An 18510-nucleotide genomic window follows, 5' to 3' on the forward strand; every position below is an offset into this window, starting at 1 on the left:
TAACTAACCACAGTTGGTTACTATGCCCAGGTATCGCCGGGCTCTTCAGCTAGTATATAGATATAATCATTATAATTTGTTAGAACTAACCACAGTCGGTTACTATGTCCAGGCAACGCCGGGCTCTTCAGCTAGTTGAAAATAAAACAGTTACAAAAAAAATACATATGTAAAAAATAGAAAGCAAAGATCATACCCATAAAAAGGGAACACCTCAATTGCACAAGAATAAGGTAAATAAAATGTGATTTTTATGTATCACTATATTCTTGTGCAATTGAGGTGTTCCCTTTTTATGGTTATGATCTTTGCTTTCTATTTTTTACCTATTGTCCTTAAGGCTATGTGCCCACGTTAGCGTTTTTAAATGCTCAGGAAACTGATCCCCTTCCCAGAAAACACGCGTTTTATTTCCGCGCGTTTCTTGCTCGTTCTTTGCACAAAAGATGCGCGTTTTTGACGCGTTTCTTTCCGCGCGTTTTCTGGGAACATTGGAAAAGACTAAACGCTCAGCAATGCGGAAATTAATGAGCATGCTGCGTTTTTAGCCGCTAAGCGATTCCTGAGCGGTTAAAAACGCATGCATTGGCACAAAAAGAAAAAAACGCATGCAATTTAATGTGAAGCTTCTTTTAAGCGTTTCTGCAGTGTCTGAGCCGGCACAAACGCTGCGGAAACGCTTAAAAAAACGCAACGTGGGCACACAGCCTTACATACCCTGGTGATCCCTCTTGTCCTCTAATATAAATTCATGGTGTGTTAGTGGTGCCCAAAAATAGATATGTTTGGTATCGCTGCGTTCAGAAATGTCCAATCTATGAAAATATAAAATAAATCAATTTGGTAAGCGGCGTAACGAGAAAAAAATAGAAATTACGGAATTATGATTTTTTTTTATATGTTTTCTTCACCTGCGAGTTTGTATCCCAATTCTGGATACAATACATTTTGTATATAGGGTATAGAATAGCAGCAGGTGTCCCTGTACACAGGGTGGCAGCAATGTCGGAGTCAGTAAGGACAGGTAACTAAGCAGAGCCTGCATCAAGGTGCCACTGAGCTTGGAAGAATTGAGCTGTTGTGGGTGGGATGTCCTCCATGTGTTTACTGTAGCTACCACTGTGACAACAGAGGAGAAGTGAGGAGGGAAGGGGAGAAAAAGTGCGGGAGTGGGAACACTGGAAGAGGAAGGCGGCCAGAGGCAGGAGGGGAGGCTCTGCTCCTCACACATCCAGGAGCTGCCACTTGCTGGAGCACATCACCTCGCCATGGCAGGTAAACACCACGCTGGATCGAAGAGCATTTCAGAACTACAGATAAAGGTATCCACCACATTACTGAAGTGCAATGCATTACACCACGTTCACACGTCCAGTATTTGGTCAGTATTTTACCTTAGTTTTTTACCTCAGTATTTGGTCAGTATTTTACATCAGTATTTTACCTCAGTATTTGTAAGCCAAAACCAGGAGAGGGACAGTCAGAAGAAAAGTATAATAGAAACATGTCACCACTTCGGTATTTATCACCCACTCCTGGTTTTGGCTCACAGAAACTGAGGTAAAATACTGAACAAATACTGAACACGTGAATGTGGCTTTATTCAGCTATTACTTTTTTCTTACAATAACAGTTTAACTTTTACTAAAATGTATGGTCTTTATTATGAAAAATATTATATAGTGCAAAAAAAGTGCAGCCATTGGAAATACATGTGCTGAAAGTGTAACCGTGGGCTCAGGTATGCCAGACAGCCAGCCTCCACCTATACAGACACCTGCGGGAAGGGCTGGAGTCCTGTGTTACCATGGAAACAAGCTTGCCGGTGACTTCGGTTAGGTCAGCTTGCTGCTAGTTACACTGGACTGTGGTCCCTGAACTGATTTCTGTACCGTAAAGTTTTCAAAAATCTTAATTTCTATCCACACAAGACTTTTATCTATAATTCATGATATACTGAGTCATAAGAAGCGGTGCCACGATCTCTTTGGTAAGTCTATGAACCATATGGAAAGCTGGGAGACACATGAATGTCTTTGACTCTTTTCAGATTTAGGGTTCGCTCACACCGGCAGGTAGCCAGCATATTACTCAGACGAGTGCTATCTGATGTTTCATTATTTAGCACTCGCGCCAATGTTTTACTATGGAGCATTGCCGACTAGCGTTTATTTTCTCATGTCGAGCCGGCATGAGAAAAAAAAAAAATTGCTGTATGCTGCGATTGGCAGCGTATATCGGACTGTGCGCACCCATACGAATATGTGTGCGTGCAAAACATCGCACTGCACTCAGATGTCATCCGAGTGCAGTTCCATATACACCGACTCACAAAATGGAGAAGATGGAGAAATTATGTTCTCCATCTTCTCCACACCTGTGCTTCCAATGACATAGAACAAGTGAACAAGGTAAGCCCACTGCTACTGCTCCAACCTATCCACTGTCATTTTTCTAAAGCGGAATGAAAAATTGTTCGCTATGGCTGACGTAACGGCTACTTTTCCCCTAGCACCGGTCTTTATACATCTTCTGCAATGTCTATATGCATTGTACTTTATGAACCTTTAAATGCTTTCTCTAAAGAGATTTCCATTGTGTGACTGAAAGCATCTACTAATTCATTGCTTTACCAACTAGATTGACGAACTGCAGTCTGCAAATCGGACCCTAGAACAGCACATTGTCCATCTTACAGAAAAGAAAGAGGCCGTGAGCAATGAAGTTGATATCTTGGCTCGAAAAAACGAGCAGCTCTGCAAAGAACTTACGGAGATAGACAAGCTGGCAGAACAACTTGAGAAAGAGAAGGAACAGGCTCTGAATATTGCGGAGAAGGAACTAGAACAAGCAAAGGTATTGACTTAAATTTAATGAATGTTCAATGATCCGCCGTTGTGGTGACCTGGCACAAAGACACACAAGTGCCACTGCATATAACAAGCTGTGCTATATCCCATCTCCATCACACCTCTATGACATCCCATCTCTGATAAACCTCAGGGTATGCCACAAATGTCTTATAGATGCAGGTTAGTGATGAGCGAACGTCCTCAGATAAGGTGATAGCCGAGCACGCTCGTGTGATAACCGAGTGTCTTCGGCGTGCTTGAAAAATATGTTCTAATCCCCACTGCGACATGTCTTGCAGCTGTTCAACAGCCGCACCACGTAAATGGATGGCCAGATTGTTAGGCAATCCCTGCATGTGTTGCTGCAGTAAAACAGTTGTGAGACATGCAGCCGCAAGGACTAGTACATATGTTTTGAGCACACCAAAGGCACCCGAGCAGGCTCAGATAACTCCTTATCCAAGCACGGTCGCTCATCACTAAAGCAGGTTCCACTTCTGGACCCACATCTATCTCCAAAATAAGGATTCCCTTGATCCTCCAGCTAGCGTGCTACCAGCTGTGAGTGGGGACATGGCCACACATGCACCAGCTTTCTCTATTAATTGCTATGTTTGTACCTAAGATACAGATGGTCTCGGCTGTATTCGGAATTAACATAGCAATTATTAGAGAAAGCTGGTGCATGTGTGGCCATGTCCCCACTCACAGCTGGTGGGACTGAGCTAGTGAGCATGTGACACCAGCACATTCTAAGTGCAGGTGCAGACGACCATAAATACTCTCTTCCGAGAATTTGATCAAAGTGTGATCTGATTCTCTCGGATGAGGTGAAGATGGAGAAAAAAATGTATCTTTTCTATTCTGTCAGTCTATGGAAATCTGACTGCATTCAGATGTCATCGGAGTTCAGTCCTATATTTTTCAACACACTCATGACTTGCATGGCCGAGTGCGATCTGAATGCAAGATCAAACTCAGGTATGCTGTGATCTTTTCCTCAGACTGGCTCTATCCAAGAAAAAAAATCGGACATGTGCACAACCCCATAGAATAACTTAGGTCTGAGTTCAATCTCATATTTTGTTGGATCACACTAGGACCGAAATGGCCGCGGACTAGCCATCTGACACACAAAGTCTACAACCGTCTTTTTCAAAGTATATTTTCCCTGAAACGTTGCAGTGTTTCAGAGCAAAAAATGCGCGGCGGCATACATCTGATAAATTTGGGTATGTTTTGTGTGATTGAAGAAAGTAATTTCCGACCATACCTTTGCATGAGTTTAGTCGTTAGGCAGTTATTTGATGCCAGGCTATAGTCTAAAGCTTGCTTTGATTAGAGCTGATGGCAGAGAAGGGAAAAAGTAACTTGCCCACAGCCAGCCCACACTACTCCCGAGTTTTTCACGTACGTATGTGTCATCAGTGTTTTGGATCTGAGTGTCATCAGGGTTTCTTCAGTCAGTTTTTACCATCAGTGTATCATTAGTGCTTTTAACATATCTATAATAATAAATGCCCTAAGCATCTTCCGGTTGTAACAACTTCCGTCCAGTTGTAACCGGTGACGTCACCGCACACCTCTTTCCATGTTAACCCTCAACACACTCCACTCACCTTTCACCATCTCCACTCACGTCCACTCACTCTTTCACTCCACATACGACCCTTTCTCTCACTCCGTCTCTCATACTCACGCCGTCATCGCCGCTGATCCACGATCCCCGACATCTTCTTCCGCCGGCGCCATCCTGGATCCAGACGTTCTCCACGCCGGCGACATGTTCTTGCGGCGACGCCATTTTGGATCGGCGAAATTCCGCGATAGTCAAGATGGCGTCGCCGCAAGAACATGTCGCCGGCGAGGATGGCGTCGGCGAAAACTCGCGAGATTTCGCCGACGCCATTTTGGATCCCGACGTCGTCCACGCCGGCGACATGTTCTTCCGGCGACGCCATCTTGACTATCGCGGGATTTCACGATACTCAAGATGGCGTCGCCGCAAGAACATGTCGCCGGCGTGGACAACGTCTGGATCCAGGATTGCGCCGGCGGAAGAAGATGTCGGGGATCGTGGAGCAGCGGCGATGACGGCGTGAGTATGAGAGACGGAGTGAGAGAAGGGGTCGTATGTGGAGTGAAAGACTGAATGGAGATGGTGAAAAGTGTGTGTTGAGGGTTAACATGGCAAGAGGTGTGATGCTATCGCATCCTCCCAATGCGATAGCATCGGGCCATAATCTAGTGGCTAAATAAATGATAAAGCTCCTCCTAGCCTTTGCAGTGTCCACTGACAGCACACGGATGTCAACTGCATGCAATCCGCGTGCTGTTCATGTTTTTCACAGACCCATAGAATTGCACTTTTTTATTTGTAAGCCAAAACCAGGAGTGGGTGATAAATACAGAAGTGGAGACAGGTTTCTGTTATACTTTTCCTCTGACTGTTCCACTTCTGATATTGTCTTACAAATACTGAATGTGTGAACGTGGCCTTAGGCCATATGAACTTCGTGTATGCCGTGGGAATGGCTTTTGTCCTTTGAGTGTATGCATCCCCCGTACCTTTTTTACAGTAGGGACAATGTACTTTATAGTGATACACTGTATAGTGAAAAAAAGTATGTGTTATTTATTTTCTGTGACATATGTAGCAACATTAGTTGGGAGGTATAAGTTGGGGAATACATCATACCTGTAACTAAGAGGAAAGCAAAAGTAACAATGTGTGAACCGAGCTTTAGGTGGTAGTTTCTTCTTTATTAGTTATGCATACAGTGCATTTCAGCTATTACCACATTTTGTAAAGTATATACCGTATAGATCAGGGGTGGGCAATTAATTTTCCCAAGGGGCCACATGAGAAACTGGCACTGCTGTGGAGGGCCGAACCAATCGGCTGAACTTAAAGGGGCGGTCCAAAACCAAAGGCGAATTTCATATTAAATGTATATCTATTCAGTGTAATCTAATCTTGTTTTCTAATATACTTCAATGAAAAATTCCCTAACGTACCCTCTACATTCTGACTTCCTTTTTTTTTTTTAACATCCCATGACATTTTGAGATTCACCAGTGCATGCTGGGAAACTCGAATGAGCTGTCGTCAGGGGGCAGACGCTGCGGTCACTGCCACAGCCTGTGCGCCCTCTCTGAAATTAGACGCTATCAGTGATGTCTGTTTTGGATGCTCAGCTAGTCTCTGCTCACCTGATAATGTGTTGGTTGTAAATTGTGACGTATGCTCAGTATGAGCTTCTTATGCTATATTCCTTTGAATGCATAGAGACAGTGCGCTCCCTTGCTGGCTCTATGGAGAAGGACAGAGACACACTGGCGTATTTTTCGTCCGAGAATCGCATTGTAAAACTCGCACTGGCTGTCTGCTCTCCTGACCTGAGCTTGACAGCTGCATAGTAATCCATCATGCTGTCATGCTCAGGTCAGGAAAGGTGCCGGCCAGTCTGTTCAGTGCGATGCGATTATCGCAGGAGAAATATGCCAGTGTGTCTCTGCCCGAAGAGATGACCTGACAAGGACCAGTCCAGTCTCTGAAACAGATGACGCTTCTTTTCGTGGTGGGGAAAGCAGCTGTGGCAGCGACCGCAGTCTCTGCCCCCTAATGATGTCCCGTGTGAGTACCCCAAATTAAATTGATTCTCAAACAAATGTCATTGGATGTAAAAAAAAAAAAAAACACAAGCAGACAGCAAGTTAGAGTAGAACGGGAAAGGTAGACATTTTTTAACTGAAATATATTAGAAAAGTGATTTGCTTCCTCAGGGGAAGGAATGTTTTGTTTTCGTAATTAATAAATTGAAATTTTGGTAGTTTTTTTACTTTGTCCTCCCTTTCTGTCTATTAATATGTGTCATATCTATACTACATTTCATTCTATGGGTACATTCAGCACACTGATGTGTTACGGATGGGCTGTGGAGTCGGTAAGCCAAACCTCCGACTCCTCAATTTCCCTTCCACCGACTCCGACTCCAACATATATTGCTTATATTTAAGTGAAAAATTTATTGTAGTACAATGTGAACATCAGATATTTAATCATTTTTATGATACAATAATCAAGACATTTAGATAGAACATAATATATATTTATTGGAATACAACTTTAGAACACTAAAAACTGTAATAAATTGTAAATACCTTTCGCTTTATAAGACGCACTTTTGTTCCCCCAAATTTTGGGGGAAAGTAGGGGGTGCGTCTTATAATCCGAATATACGGGGGAGGGGGGTGTATATATATATATACTGCAGGGTCCAGGGGAGGTGGGGGCAGCTTTGGAGCGGTGCTGTGAGCTGGTAAAAGCTGCCGAAGGGAGCCTTTGATCTCCTGCTCCCGCTCATATAATATGCACTGCCGCTGTCCATCACCATGGTGCTGAAACCGCACCACGGTGACTGACTGGGGGAGCGGCGCATATTATAGCTGCCTGCGCCCTCCTTTGATCGCACATGATCCCCTGTGTTAGATATCGCCCCCATGCTGCTGCCCATAGTAAAATAAAAAACTCTTTCCTTACCTCCTCCAGCGCTGATCTCCCGGTGTCTCTGCTGCCGCTGTCATCAGGCACGCAGAGATGATATCACTCTGCTGTGCTGATCACATGACCGGCTCTGAGAACCAGGAAGTGGAGGAGGAGCTCAACCACACTGAGGGAGACATGAGGAGGGACAGCGCTGAGAAGGTAAGGAAAGAGTTTATTTTACTAAAAGCAGCAGCATGGAGGCGATATCTAACACAGGGTGATGTGTGCCAGCCACAGGGGGGCCAGTGTGCCAGCCACAGGGTGATGTGTGCCAGCCACAGGGGGGGCCAGTGTGCCAGCCACAGGGTGATGTGTGCCAGCCACAGGGGGGCCAGTGTGCCAGCCACAGGGTGATGTGTGCCTGCCACAGGGGGCCAGTGTGCCAGCCACAGGGTGATGTGTGCCAGCCACAGGGGGGCCAGTGTGCCAGCCACAGGGTGATGTGTGCCAGCCACTGGGGGCCGTGTGCCAGCCACAGGGGGCCAGTGTGCCAGCCACAGGGTGATGTGTGCCAGCCACTGGGGGCCGTGTGCCAGCCACAGGGTGATGTGTGCCAGCCACAGGGGGGCCAGTGTGCCAGCCACAGGGGGGCCAGTGTGCCAGCCACAGGGTGATGTGTGCCAGCCACAGGGGGGCCAGTGTGCCAGCCACAGAGTGATGTGTGCCAGCCACAGGGGGGCCAGTGTGCCAGCCACTGGGTGATATGTGCCAGCCACTGGGGGCCGTGTGCCAGCCACAGGGTGATGTGTGCCAGCCACAGGGGGCCAGTGTGCCAGCCACAGGGTGATGTGTGCCAGCCACAGGGGGCCAGTGTGCCAGCCACAGGGGGCCAGAGTGCCAGCCACAGGGTGATGTGTGCCAGCCACAGGGGGGCCAGTGTGCCAGCCACAGGGTGATGTGTGCCAGCCACAGGGGGGCCAATGTGCCAGCCACAGGGTGATGTGTGCCAGCCACAGGGGGCCAGTGTGCCAGCCACAGGGTGATGTGTGCCAGCCACAGGGGGCCAGTGTGCCAGCCACAGGGTGATGTGTGCCAGCCACAGGGGGCCCGTGTGCCAGCACAAGGGGGCTATATTCAATATAAGGTGGCCATATCCAGATTAAGGGGGCTAATTTTAGGATGGGGGGCTATGAGGGACATATACCCTGTATGATTTGTTAGACGGACACTGGCATTATAAGACGGACCCCATTTATTAAAAAATTCTCTATTCCTTCACCACATTTGGGGGTGCGTCTTATAATCAGGTGCGTCTTATAAAGCGAAAAATACGGTATGTAATACACTATGTAATATCGATATATATTGTAGGGATGTGACTCGCTCAGGTGCAGCGGGAGACAATTATGAGGCAGGTTTTCCCAAAGTTCATGTGGTTTATTAACTTCATAAACCCACAAGGCAGCATAACACTGAAATGTAACCTTCAGCTCAGGCAAAGGAACAGAAATGTCCGTGGCTTCAGACTCGGACTGAGAGTCTCAGCACATGCTGGGAGTTGTAGTCCTCCCCATATACACTCTCTGTAGTGTCCCACCTGGACACATGGAAGTCTGTCCACACTCAGACAGACTCCCTCTCACTCTCTCTCACATGTGCCAAACACCTCAATTACATAGCCCTGTAACCACACCCACAGGTGATCACATGGCTATGACATCACTAAAGATCAGCAGTACCTCTGCTGATCAATACACCCTGGAGCCTGCATCCCAAGGCCACCCACCTTGAGACCCATAATGGTCATTTAGGACCCTGCTCCTGTTACCACACTGAATGTGCCTGTACACCCGTCCTGGGACACCCACACAGCGCCCCCTAGCTGACATAGTGGTAACTACACCACAATATACACGTACAGTATTGCCACCCGAGGATCAGTAAAGTATCCACTGTTTTCACATTTAATTTGAGTGCTGCCTATTTTTTTTCCTTTTGTTAATTTGGCTGTTTGGACACTGCTGAATAGGTTTTGCACCTACTATATTATTTTGGTAGTGCTGCCCTGTTTTCTTGATTTATATATACAGTATATATATATATATATATACAGTATGTATATAACACTATGTAATAAACTATGTAAGTGGCAAAAAAGTTTTCAACAAAAACATACTAAATAACATTTGTGCAGTCTATGAATTTGTTCTAAGAAATAGAATTGCCTCCATCAGATCCTCCTTCATAGATGACCTAAAATCTGACCTAATAATTTTAAGGCCAGAGAACAACCTCTCTACACTAACTTGGGTTGGAGGCAAAGCCGTAACCACATGGGCAACAATTCTAACAATTTCCAAGTATAAAGGAATTGCCTCATGCACAGTCAGTTTTGAAGAACGGTTGAATTTTTCTTTGAGAGCAAGTGAAACATTTTACATAGTAACATAGTTATTATGGTTGAAGGGAGACTTTAAGTCCATCTAGTTCAACCCATATCCTATCCTAACTTGCCCTAACATGTTGATCCAGAGGAAGGCAAAAAAAACCCATGTAGCAAACAGTAAGCTTCACATTGGGGAAAAAAATTCCTTCCCGACTCCACATACGGCAATCAGACTAGCTCCCTGGATCAACGCAATATTAAGGAAACTAGTGTATATACCCTGTAATATTATACTTTTCAAGAAAGGCATCCAGTCCCTTCTTAAATTTTAGTAGGGAATCACTCATTACAACATCATATGGCAGAGAGTTCCATAGTCTCACTGCTCTTACAGTAAAGAATCCGCGTCTGTGAGTATGCTTAAACCTTCTTTCCTCCAGACATTGAGGATGCCCCCTTGTCCCCGTCACAGGTCTAAGAGTAAAAAGATCATTAGAAAGGTCTTGGTATTGTCCCCGCATATATTTATACATTGTAATAAGATCAATCTGCTTGCTATAGGAGACGGAGTGAAATCTTTTTCCTTGCAGAAACGCTTTGCCTGCTCCATATCATCCAAATACTTGTCAAAGTCAAACTCCTCATGTGATGAGGATGAAGATATGGCAGCAGTAGCACTGTCAGGACCCAAGTCCTCTTGCGCCTGGCAGTCCTCCTGTAGGCCACTCATCCTAACTGCTACCTCAGTCAGAGCTTCTTTTCCTTTAGTAAGCTATTGATCATCAAGCAATATACGATGACTTGGGTCCACATAAACAGCTGCCAGAAAAATTTTATTTTCCAATAGCTGTGTCTCTCTCCGTTTCATTGAAACAGAAATGCCATCTGCGATTAAATCTCCTCTTTGGGACAGTCAAAATAGCAAGTTCTTCCACTCCCTTATGAAAATTCCAGGAGTTAAATCCTCAGCTTGTAATTTTTTAGTCACGGTAAATAGGTGATTAAGCAATTCCTTCAATTCAGCCACCTGTGTCCTTTGACCTTCATTTAGGGTTACCTGAGGGTTCGCCATAGCTATAAGAAACTGTTTTAGCCAGAATCAAAACTAGGGGGGGCAGAACCTCATACTGTTCTGCAGAATCTCATACTGCACACCTCAGCTGCTGCAGAACCTTATACTGCACTCCCCTACACTTGAAAATAAAGACTACACCTTAAGATGTGGTGAATGCAGTCTACTTATTCCAACTATCAATTGATGTTGATGTGTTACTGAAGACGAGCAATGCCTTTCCTGGGCGTCCTTTTGGGCAGCTATGAGATGTACTTGACTGGTGCTAAAAAAAAAGTGTTAGTCTGTGTGCTACCCGGCTTTCATTCTTTTTGGTACAGATAAGATATGGATAGACAGATATAGATAAATGGATAGACAGAGCAGATTTCTAATCTGCTTTTGCTATTGAAAACATTATCTATGAGCTCAAAAACCTTTCAGGTGATGCGGTTTTTTAAAAAGCTGATCTGCTTTTGCAGCTGAAAAACGTATCCTCAAAAAACGCAGCAAAAACGCTGTGTGTGAATGTAGCCTTAGATCAGGAATAGAACAGCCATTTATAGGATATTTCATAACTTTCCCAAATTCCTATGAAAAAATATTCAGCACATTCTGCATTGAACTACTGTACCCAATTTATTATATATTTTAGGAGTCGGACCATTTTATACCGACTCCAACTCCACCAAAATGAGCTCCGACTCCACGACTCCGACTCCACAGCCCTGCGGATAAATATGTATTATTGGAGAATTTTTGTATAATTTTATATTTTGTTCTTTCAGAATGAAGTAAGATTACAACAGAAAACCATTGATAACTTGGATGTCACAGTGAAAAATCTAAAATCAGTGAGTAAAAATTAGTAATTCCTATATGAATGTGATTGGCATCATGTATGTGTATGAAGAGTGTTGCATGGTGTTATAGCCATTAGCGACCAGTTTAAGGCCTAAGCTTCACAACATTTTATATTACCTTGTTTCTGCTTCTAAAATTGCTAGCAATCAGTAGCCTGATTTGAAACATACAGTGGGGAAAATAATTATTTGATACACTGCCGATTTTGCAAGTTTCCCACCTACAAAGAATGGAGAGGTTTGTAATTTTTATCATAGCTACACTTCAACTGTGAGACAGAATCTAAAAATAAAATCCAGAAAATCACATTGTATGATTTTTACATAATTATACTGCATTTTATTGCATGAAATAAGTATTTGATCAAGTACCAACCAGTGAGAATTCTGGCCCTCACAGACCTTTTAGTTTTTCTTTACGAAGCCCTCCTACTCTCTACTAATAACCTGTATTAATTGCATCTGTTTGAACTTGTTACCTGTATAACAGACACCTGTCGACATAATCAATCACACTCCAACCTCTCCACCATGGCCTAGATCAAAGAGCTGTCTAAGGACACCAGGGATAAAATTGTAGACTTGAACAAGGCTGGGATGGGATACAGGACAATAGTCAAGCAGCTTGGTTACAAGGCAACAACTGTTGGCTCAATTATTGGAATAAGGAAGAAACCCAAGATGACTGTCAATCTTCCTCGGTCTGTGGCTCCATGCAAGATCTCACCTCTTGGGGTAATGATGATTCTGAGAAAGGTCAGGAATCAGCCCAGAACTACGTGGGACGACTTGGTCAATGACCTGAAGATAGTTGGGACCACAGGTTCAAACATTACCATTAGTAGCACACTACGCTGTCATGGATTAAAATTCTGCAGGGCATGCTCCCCCTGCTCATGCCAGCACATGTCCAAGCCCCTTTGAAGTTCTCCATTAGCCATCTGGATGATCCAGAGGAGGCATGGGAAAATGTCATTTGGCTAGATGAGACTAAATTAGAACTTTTTAGTATTAACTCCACTCGCCACGTTTGGAGGAAGAAGAACCCCAATAACGGCGTTCCAACCGTGAAGCATGGTGGGGGAAACATCATACTTGGGGGTGGTTTTCTGCAAAGGGGACAGGATGATTGCACCGTATTGAAGTGCTGATGGATTGGGACATGTATCATGAGATTATGGCCAACAACCGCCTTCCCTCAGTAAGAGCATTAATAATAATAATAATAAATTTTATTTTTATAGAGGGGATTTGTACAGACAATAGACATTACAGCATAACAATAATCACATACAGTAGATTATAACAAATACCAAGAGGAGTGAGGGCCCTGCTCGCAAGCTTACAGTCTATGAGGAAAGAGGTAGACACGAAAGGTGGGTGGTAACAGTTGCTCTGATTGTATGGACCAGCCATAATGTTAAGTGTGTAACAGTACAGACACAGAGGGCTAATGGATGCATAAAGCATGTGGGAACATGATGCTGGGAACCTGGTTATGGTAAAACTTTTGGCTCTGCCACACAGGGATAGGTTAGGTTAATGTGTTGAGGCGATAGGCCAGTCTGAATAAATGCGTTTTCAGGACACGCTTAAAATTGTGGGGATTGGGGACTAATCGTATTGACCTGGGAAGTGCATTCCAAAGAATTGGCGCGGCACGTGTAAAGTCTTGGAGACGGGAGTGGGAGGTTCTGACTATTGAGGATACTAACCTCAGGTCATCAGCAGAACGGAGGGCGCGGGTAGGGTGGTATACTGAAACAAGGGAGATGTAGGGTGGTGCTGAGCCATGGAGGGCTTTGTGGGTGAGGGTAATAAGTTTATACTGAATTCTGGAGTGGATGGGTAGCCAGTGTAATGACTGGCACAAGGTAGAGGCATCAGTGTAACGATTGGTGAGGAATATGATCCTGGCTGCAGCATTCAAGACAGATTGGAGAGGGGAGAGTTTGGTAAGAGGGAGACCGATTAGAAGAGAGTTACAATAGTCGAGACGAGAATGAATAAGAGAAACAGTAAGAGTTTTTGCAGAGTCAAAAGTAAGAAAAGGTCGAATTCTAGAAATGTTTTTGAGGTGCAGATGACAAGAGCGAGCCAGTGATCGAATGTGGGGGGCAAAGGAAAGCTCGGAATCAAGTATGACCCCAAGACAGCGGGCATGTTGCTGGGGAGTAATAGTGGAACCAAACACAGAAATAGCAATGTCGGGTATAGGTACATTAGTAGCGGGAGGAAACACCAGGAGTTCAGTCTTTGACAGGTTCAGTTTCAGATATAGTGAGGACATGATATTAGACACAGCGTTTAGACAATCGCCAGTGTTTTCTAGAAAGGCTGGCGTGATGTCAGGAGAAGAAGCGTATAATTGGGTGTCATCAGCATAGAGATGGTACTGGAAACCAAATCTACTGATTGTTTGACCAATAGGGGCAGTGTACAAGGAGAAGAGGAGGGGGCCTAGAACCGATCCTTGAGGAACCCCAACAGTAAGGGGAAGGTGAGAGGAGGAGGAACCGGCAAAAGAAACAGTAAAGGAGCGGTCGGAGAGATAGGAGGAGAACCAGGAGTGAACGGTGTCCTTGAGGCCAATGGAATGGAGCATAGTGAGGAGGAGCTGATGATCCACAGTGTCGAATGCTGCAGAGAGATCCAAGAGAATTAGCATGGAGTAATGACCATTTGATTTAGCTGTTAGCAGATCATTAGAGACTTTAGTGAGGGCAGTTTCAGTGGAGTGTAAAGAGCGGAAACCGGATTGGAGAGGGTCGAGAACAGAGTTTTCTGAGAGATAGCCGATAAGACGGGAGTGGACCAGGCGTTCCAGGAGTTTAGAGATGAAGGGAAGATTAGAGACAGGTCTATAGTTAGCGGCACAGTTTTGGTCGAGGGATGGTTTTTTAAGTAGTGGATGTATGATGGCATGCTTAAATGAGGAGGGAAAAATACCAGAAGAGAGAGAGAGGTTAAATATTTTAGTTAGGTGAGGGGTGACAGCAGGGAAAAGGGACTGGAGGAGATGTGACGGAAATGGGTCACTGGTGCAAGTAGTTGGGCGAGAAGATGCAAGGAGCCTGCTTACTTCTTCTTCTGTGACTGGTTCAAAATCAGAGAGTGAGTTAGATGCAGTGGGGGAGGGAGGACAGTGCATGGTATGAGGGGATTTGGAGATAATTTCCTGTCGGATCTGGTCAATTTTTTCTTTGCATTGAAGATTGGTCTTCCAATATTAAAATGACCAAAACTCACAGCCAGGGCAACTAAGGAGTGGCTCCATAAGAAGCATTTCAAGGTCCTGGAGTGGCCTAGCCAGTTTCTAAACCTAAATCCAAGAAAAAAAATCTTTGGAGGGAGTTGAAACTCAATGTTGCCCAGCGACAGACCTGAAATCTGAATGATCTGTATGGAGGAGTGGGCCAAAATCCTTGCTGCAGTGTATGTAAATTTGGTCAAAACATCTGACCTTTGTAATTGCAAACAGATTATGTACCAGATATTAACTTCTGTTTTTCTATTGTATCAAATACTTATTTCATGCAATAAAATGTAAATTAATTATGTAAAAATCATACAATGTGATTTTCTGGATTATTTTTTATAGATTTTGTCTCTCACAGTTGAAGTGTACCTACGATAAAAATGACAGATCTCTCCATTCTTTGGAGGTGGGAAAACTTGCAAAATCGGCAGTGTATCAAATACTTATTTTCCCCACTGTATGTATGTTTATGAGACATGCAACTTCAGTAATTGTGATATCATCAATCACAGTGGTATAACTGCAATATTGGAAGCTCTGTCACTATAATACTAAAAAAAATCCAGGGCATATTTCTATATGTGGTAAATATAGAGGAATAAGAGAGAATTGGGATCCAGCAAAAAGATGAAAGTTCACCAGAATTAAAAAATCTTCTTCTTTATTTATCCATTAAATCATATAAAAAATATATGAGGAACTCCAAACAATTGGTAACATTCCAGCAATGGACTACATGTTTCAGCACTATGTGCCTTCTTCACGGTCCTAATGTAGTCCATTGCTGGAATGTTACCAATTGTTTGGAGTTCCTCATATATTTTTATATGATTTAATGGATAAATAAAGAAGAAGATTTTTTAATTCTGGTGAACTTTCATCTTTTTGCTGGATCCCAATTCTCTCTTATTCCTATTTGTTGGGGCATACTCCCTGCCTGGATCCGTGCAGAATACAAGGTGAACACCGACTATTGCATTAAGAGGAACTCCTTTATGGTGAGCTGGCTATATGTTTTTACATTGTGGTAAATATAGAATATAACAATGCTTTTTTTTTTCGTTTTAGGATTCTAACATTGCCAAAGAAAAAATAGAAAAAGCAACATGGGAGCTGGAGGAGAAAAAGCAGGAGACAAGAACTGTAAATCTCCTTTTAGACCAACTGCAAGAAGACAACAACAGACTTATCAAGAAGCTTGAAAAACTTGAGACAGCTGGTATTTCTGTCATTGCACTGACATTTTTTATTTCAGTACTCAGATCAACAGTAGTACTTAGTTTTAGGAATTTGGTAGGGATTTTATTGATGGGGTATCAAAGTAAACAAGCATATATCATTAATAAGAACCTATTGTATTCTATGTTTTTGCAATTATTGGGTGAGTGTTTTGACTTTTGAAACATCTCATGAAGGAAAGAAAGTTATGAGTTTTAGATATTAAAGACCCATTGAGGCTTGACGATCAAGAAAATTCACAAAAACACCACAGATTGTTTTTCAATTTTTTTGTATAGTGGAAACACAAGTACTGTGTTCTTTTCCAAAAGGAAGCTGGAATAACAGGTGAAAGAAACAAATCCCTTCTTTCTCCATTTCTTGTTGTAAAGTAGCTAATTAAAAAAATGCTATTAGTTAAAATAAAATAATTTAATAAATTATACTTATAGATATTATGATATGAGGGGTAGGCATACCCACTGTTAGGGCTGGCGGAACGCACCAAATTATAAAATAATAGTAGGTGCATTCGCAGCTCGGGGTCCACCGTGCAGAGGTGGTACACTGCTGCTAAGTTAATGGCGGAAGAATAGAGCGGCGTAAAAACCGTCACACGTGGGTTACGTCACCCAATGTGAACAGGTGCGAACTCTGTTAATGCACAGAGTCGCACAACCGCTGAACGTAGATGCCGGAGCCTGTTTAGCTCACAGAGCCCGGCCAAAAGAGCGCACAGTGTACGGCCACAGAACTCTACCCCCAAGGACACGGGGTTAGAGTCCCTCTAGGCCCACTGAGCGCGCGTCGTCGCTGCCGCGAGCGCCGCTATAGACGCTGGCTATGAAGTGGAGCACGTGCACTGAGGCGTGCCGAGTCCCTGGTGAGGAGTGATGCCTGACTCAACCTCTGTCCTACCTACACTTAAGCCTAGGCGCTAGCAGGCTAGGCTGCACAACACATGCGTACCAAGGGTAGGGGTTTCTTAATGAGTTCATTCACCAGAGACATGCATACATCACTCACTCCACATAGTCTGTAAATACAGTCTATCCTAGCGCATGGCTGAGGGGCCATGCGAACCTTTAATAGCTGCGAGCGTCCGGGACCTTCCTGGCTTCTCGGATGGGCCAATCCGAACACGAACAGGACCTGAGCACGTGACCTTAGATCTCCAATGGGAGATCACTCCACGGGCATGCTCAGTGGCCTGACATGGGGAATTAGTCCCTGGAGAATCTCGCTGCTGAGCAGCATGTATTGCCATAGATGTGCCAGAGGTGGCAGCAGCAAGCAAACCCACGGAGCTGGTCTGGGCAGAGCGCCTGGACCGATGAGTTTGCTGAGCAACCTCCTCTGTGGCTGGAGAGGAATGGGAGACCACTGGAAGTAAGGCTCGGGATTCTTGCTGTGCAGCGACAGAAATCCGATGCCTAACACTAAAAATATGTGAACACAACGTCTTTAAGATGCAGTTGTGCCCGTCAAATTTTTCAAGCAGAAGATACTTCCAGAATACATTTGCAGTGTTTTTTCCTAAGCATTTTTTCTGTTGTTTCTGTCTGTTTGCAGTCAGTGTTGTTTATTTTTTGTAACTTCTATATATAACATAGTGAGTGCAGTGGCGTAACTAGAGTTCAATGGGCCCCATTTCAAGAATTGTACTGCCCCCCCGCCCCTCCCATCCTGGTATGTATTGAAGGGTTTCTACTCACCCAGCTGCAGTTGAGGTAGGCACAGGAAGCATTTCACTTAAATTTCCAGGCTGGTTTATTAAAACATCATAAACCACTCAGCATAACCAAGCAAAAAGACAGGCTTTTCCAGCACAGAGTGAAAACAGAAAGTAAATAGTCCATACAGTAGTGCGGGTTTGTCAGCTCAGGTTAGTGTTCAGCTCTTGAGTCACTTAGCAAACACAGGCAATACTTGAGGTCTGCACACCTCCAAATACTGAATGAGACAACTCATCTCCTTTTTATCTGCCATACCAAACCCCTGGCATGTTGAGCAGCCAGTCCCACCCATCTATTTGACTGTTCGTAAACCTGGCCCTGATACGCCCTATTAACTCTCTCAGCACTATATGTACTGGAGCCTACTTTCGCGGGCTTACATCACCGAGGCTACCAACCCCGATGAAACTAACTCACCTCAAGGACCTGTCCAGAGGCCATCTTACTATATATATCCTGTGTGTATATATATATATATATATATATATATTTTACATCCCCATCCTGGTATATATGTTCCTCTTTCTGCCCCCATCCTGCTATATATATATATACTAGCTATGAACCCGTTCTACACCCGGGTGGTGGGAATTTTTATTGGTATATGGTCTCTCATCCTGGTATGTGCTGCACCCCTCATCCCTATCCTGGTATGT

General features: G+C 44.1%; 2 protein-coding genes across 2 annotated transcripts in view; one reads left to right on the top strand and one right to left on the bottom strand.

The window, feature by feature from the left end:
* The window catches only part of LIPT1 (lipoyltransferase 1), a 53169-nt gene extending 35077 nt beyond the window's left edge, over nucleotides 1-18092 (bottom strand). The window contains exon 1 of the mRNA XM_073590544.1: nucleotides 17834-18092. The gene's annotated coding sequence lies outside the window, so the exon portion shown is untranslated. The remainder of the gene's footprint in view (nucleotides 1-17833) is intronic.
* Nucleotides 1071-18510, top strand: part of TSGA10 (testis specific 10) — an 80334-nt gene continuing 62894 nt past the window's right edge. The window contains exons 1-4 of the mRNA XM_073590549.1: nucleotides 1071-1322; nucleotides 2641-2856; nucleotides 11567-11632; nucleotides 15969-16119. Coding sequence (XP_073446650.1) covers nucleotides 1269-1322; nucleotides 2641-2856; nucleotides 11567-11632; nucleotides 15969-16119 — 487 coding nt within the window. The 5' untranslated portion in view covers nucleotides 1071-1268. The remainder of the gene's footprint in view (nucleotides 1323-2640; nucleotides 2857-11566; nucleotides 11633-15968; nucleotides 16120-18510) is intronic.

This window comes from Dendrobates tinctorius, unplaced genomic scaffold (genome assembly GCF_039654945.1).
Source record: "Dendrobates tinctorius isolate UK_male_01 unplaced genomic scaffold, ASM3965494v1 ptg000117l, whole genome shotgun sequence".
Lineage (NCBI taxonomy): Eukaryota > Metazoa > Chordata > Amphibia > Anura > Dendrobatidae > Dendrobates > Dendrobates tinctorius.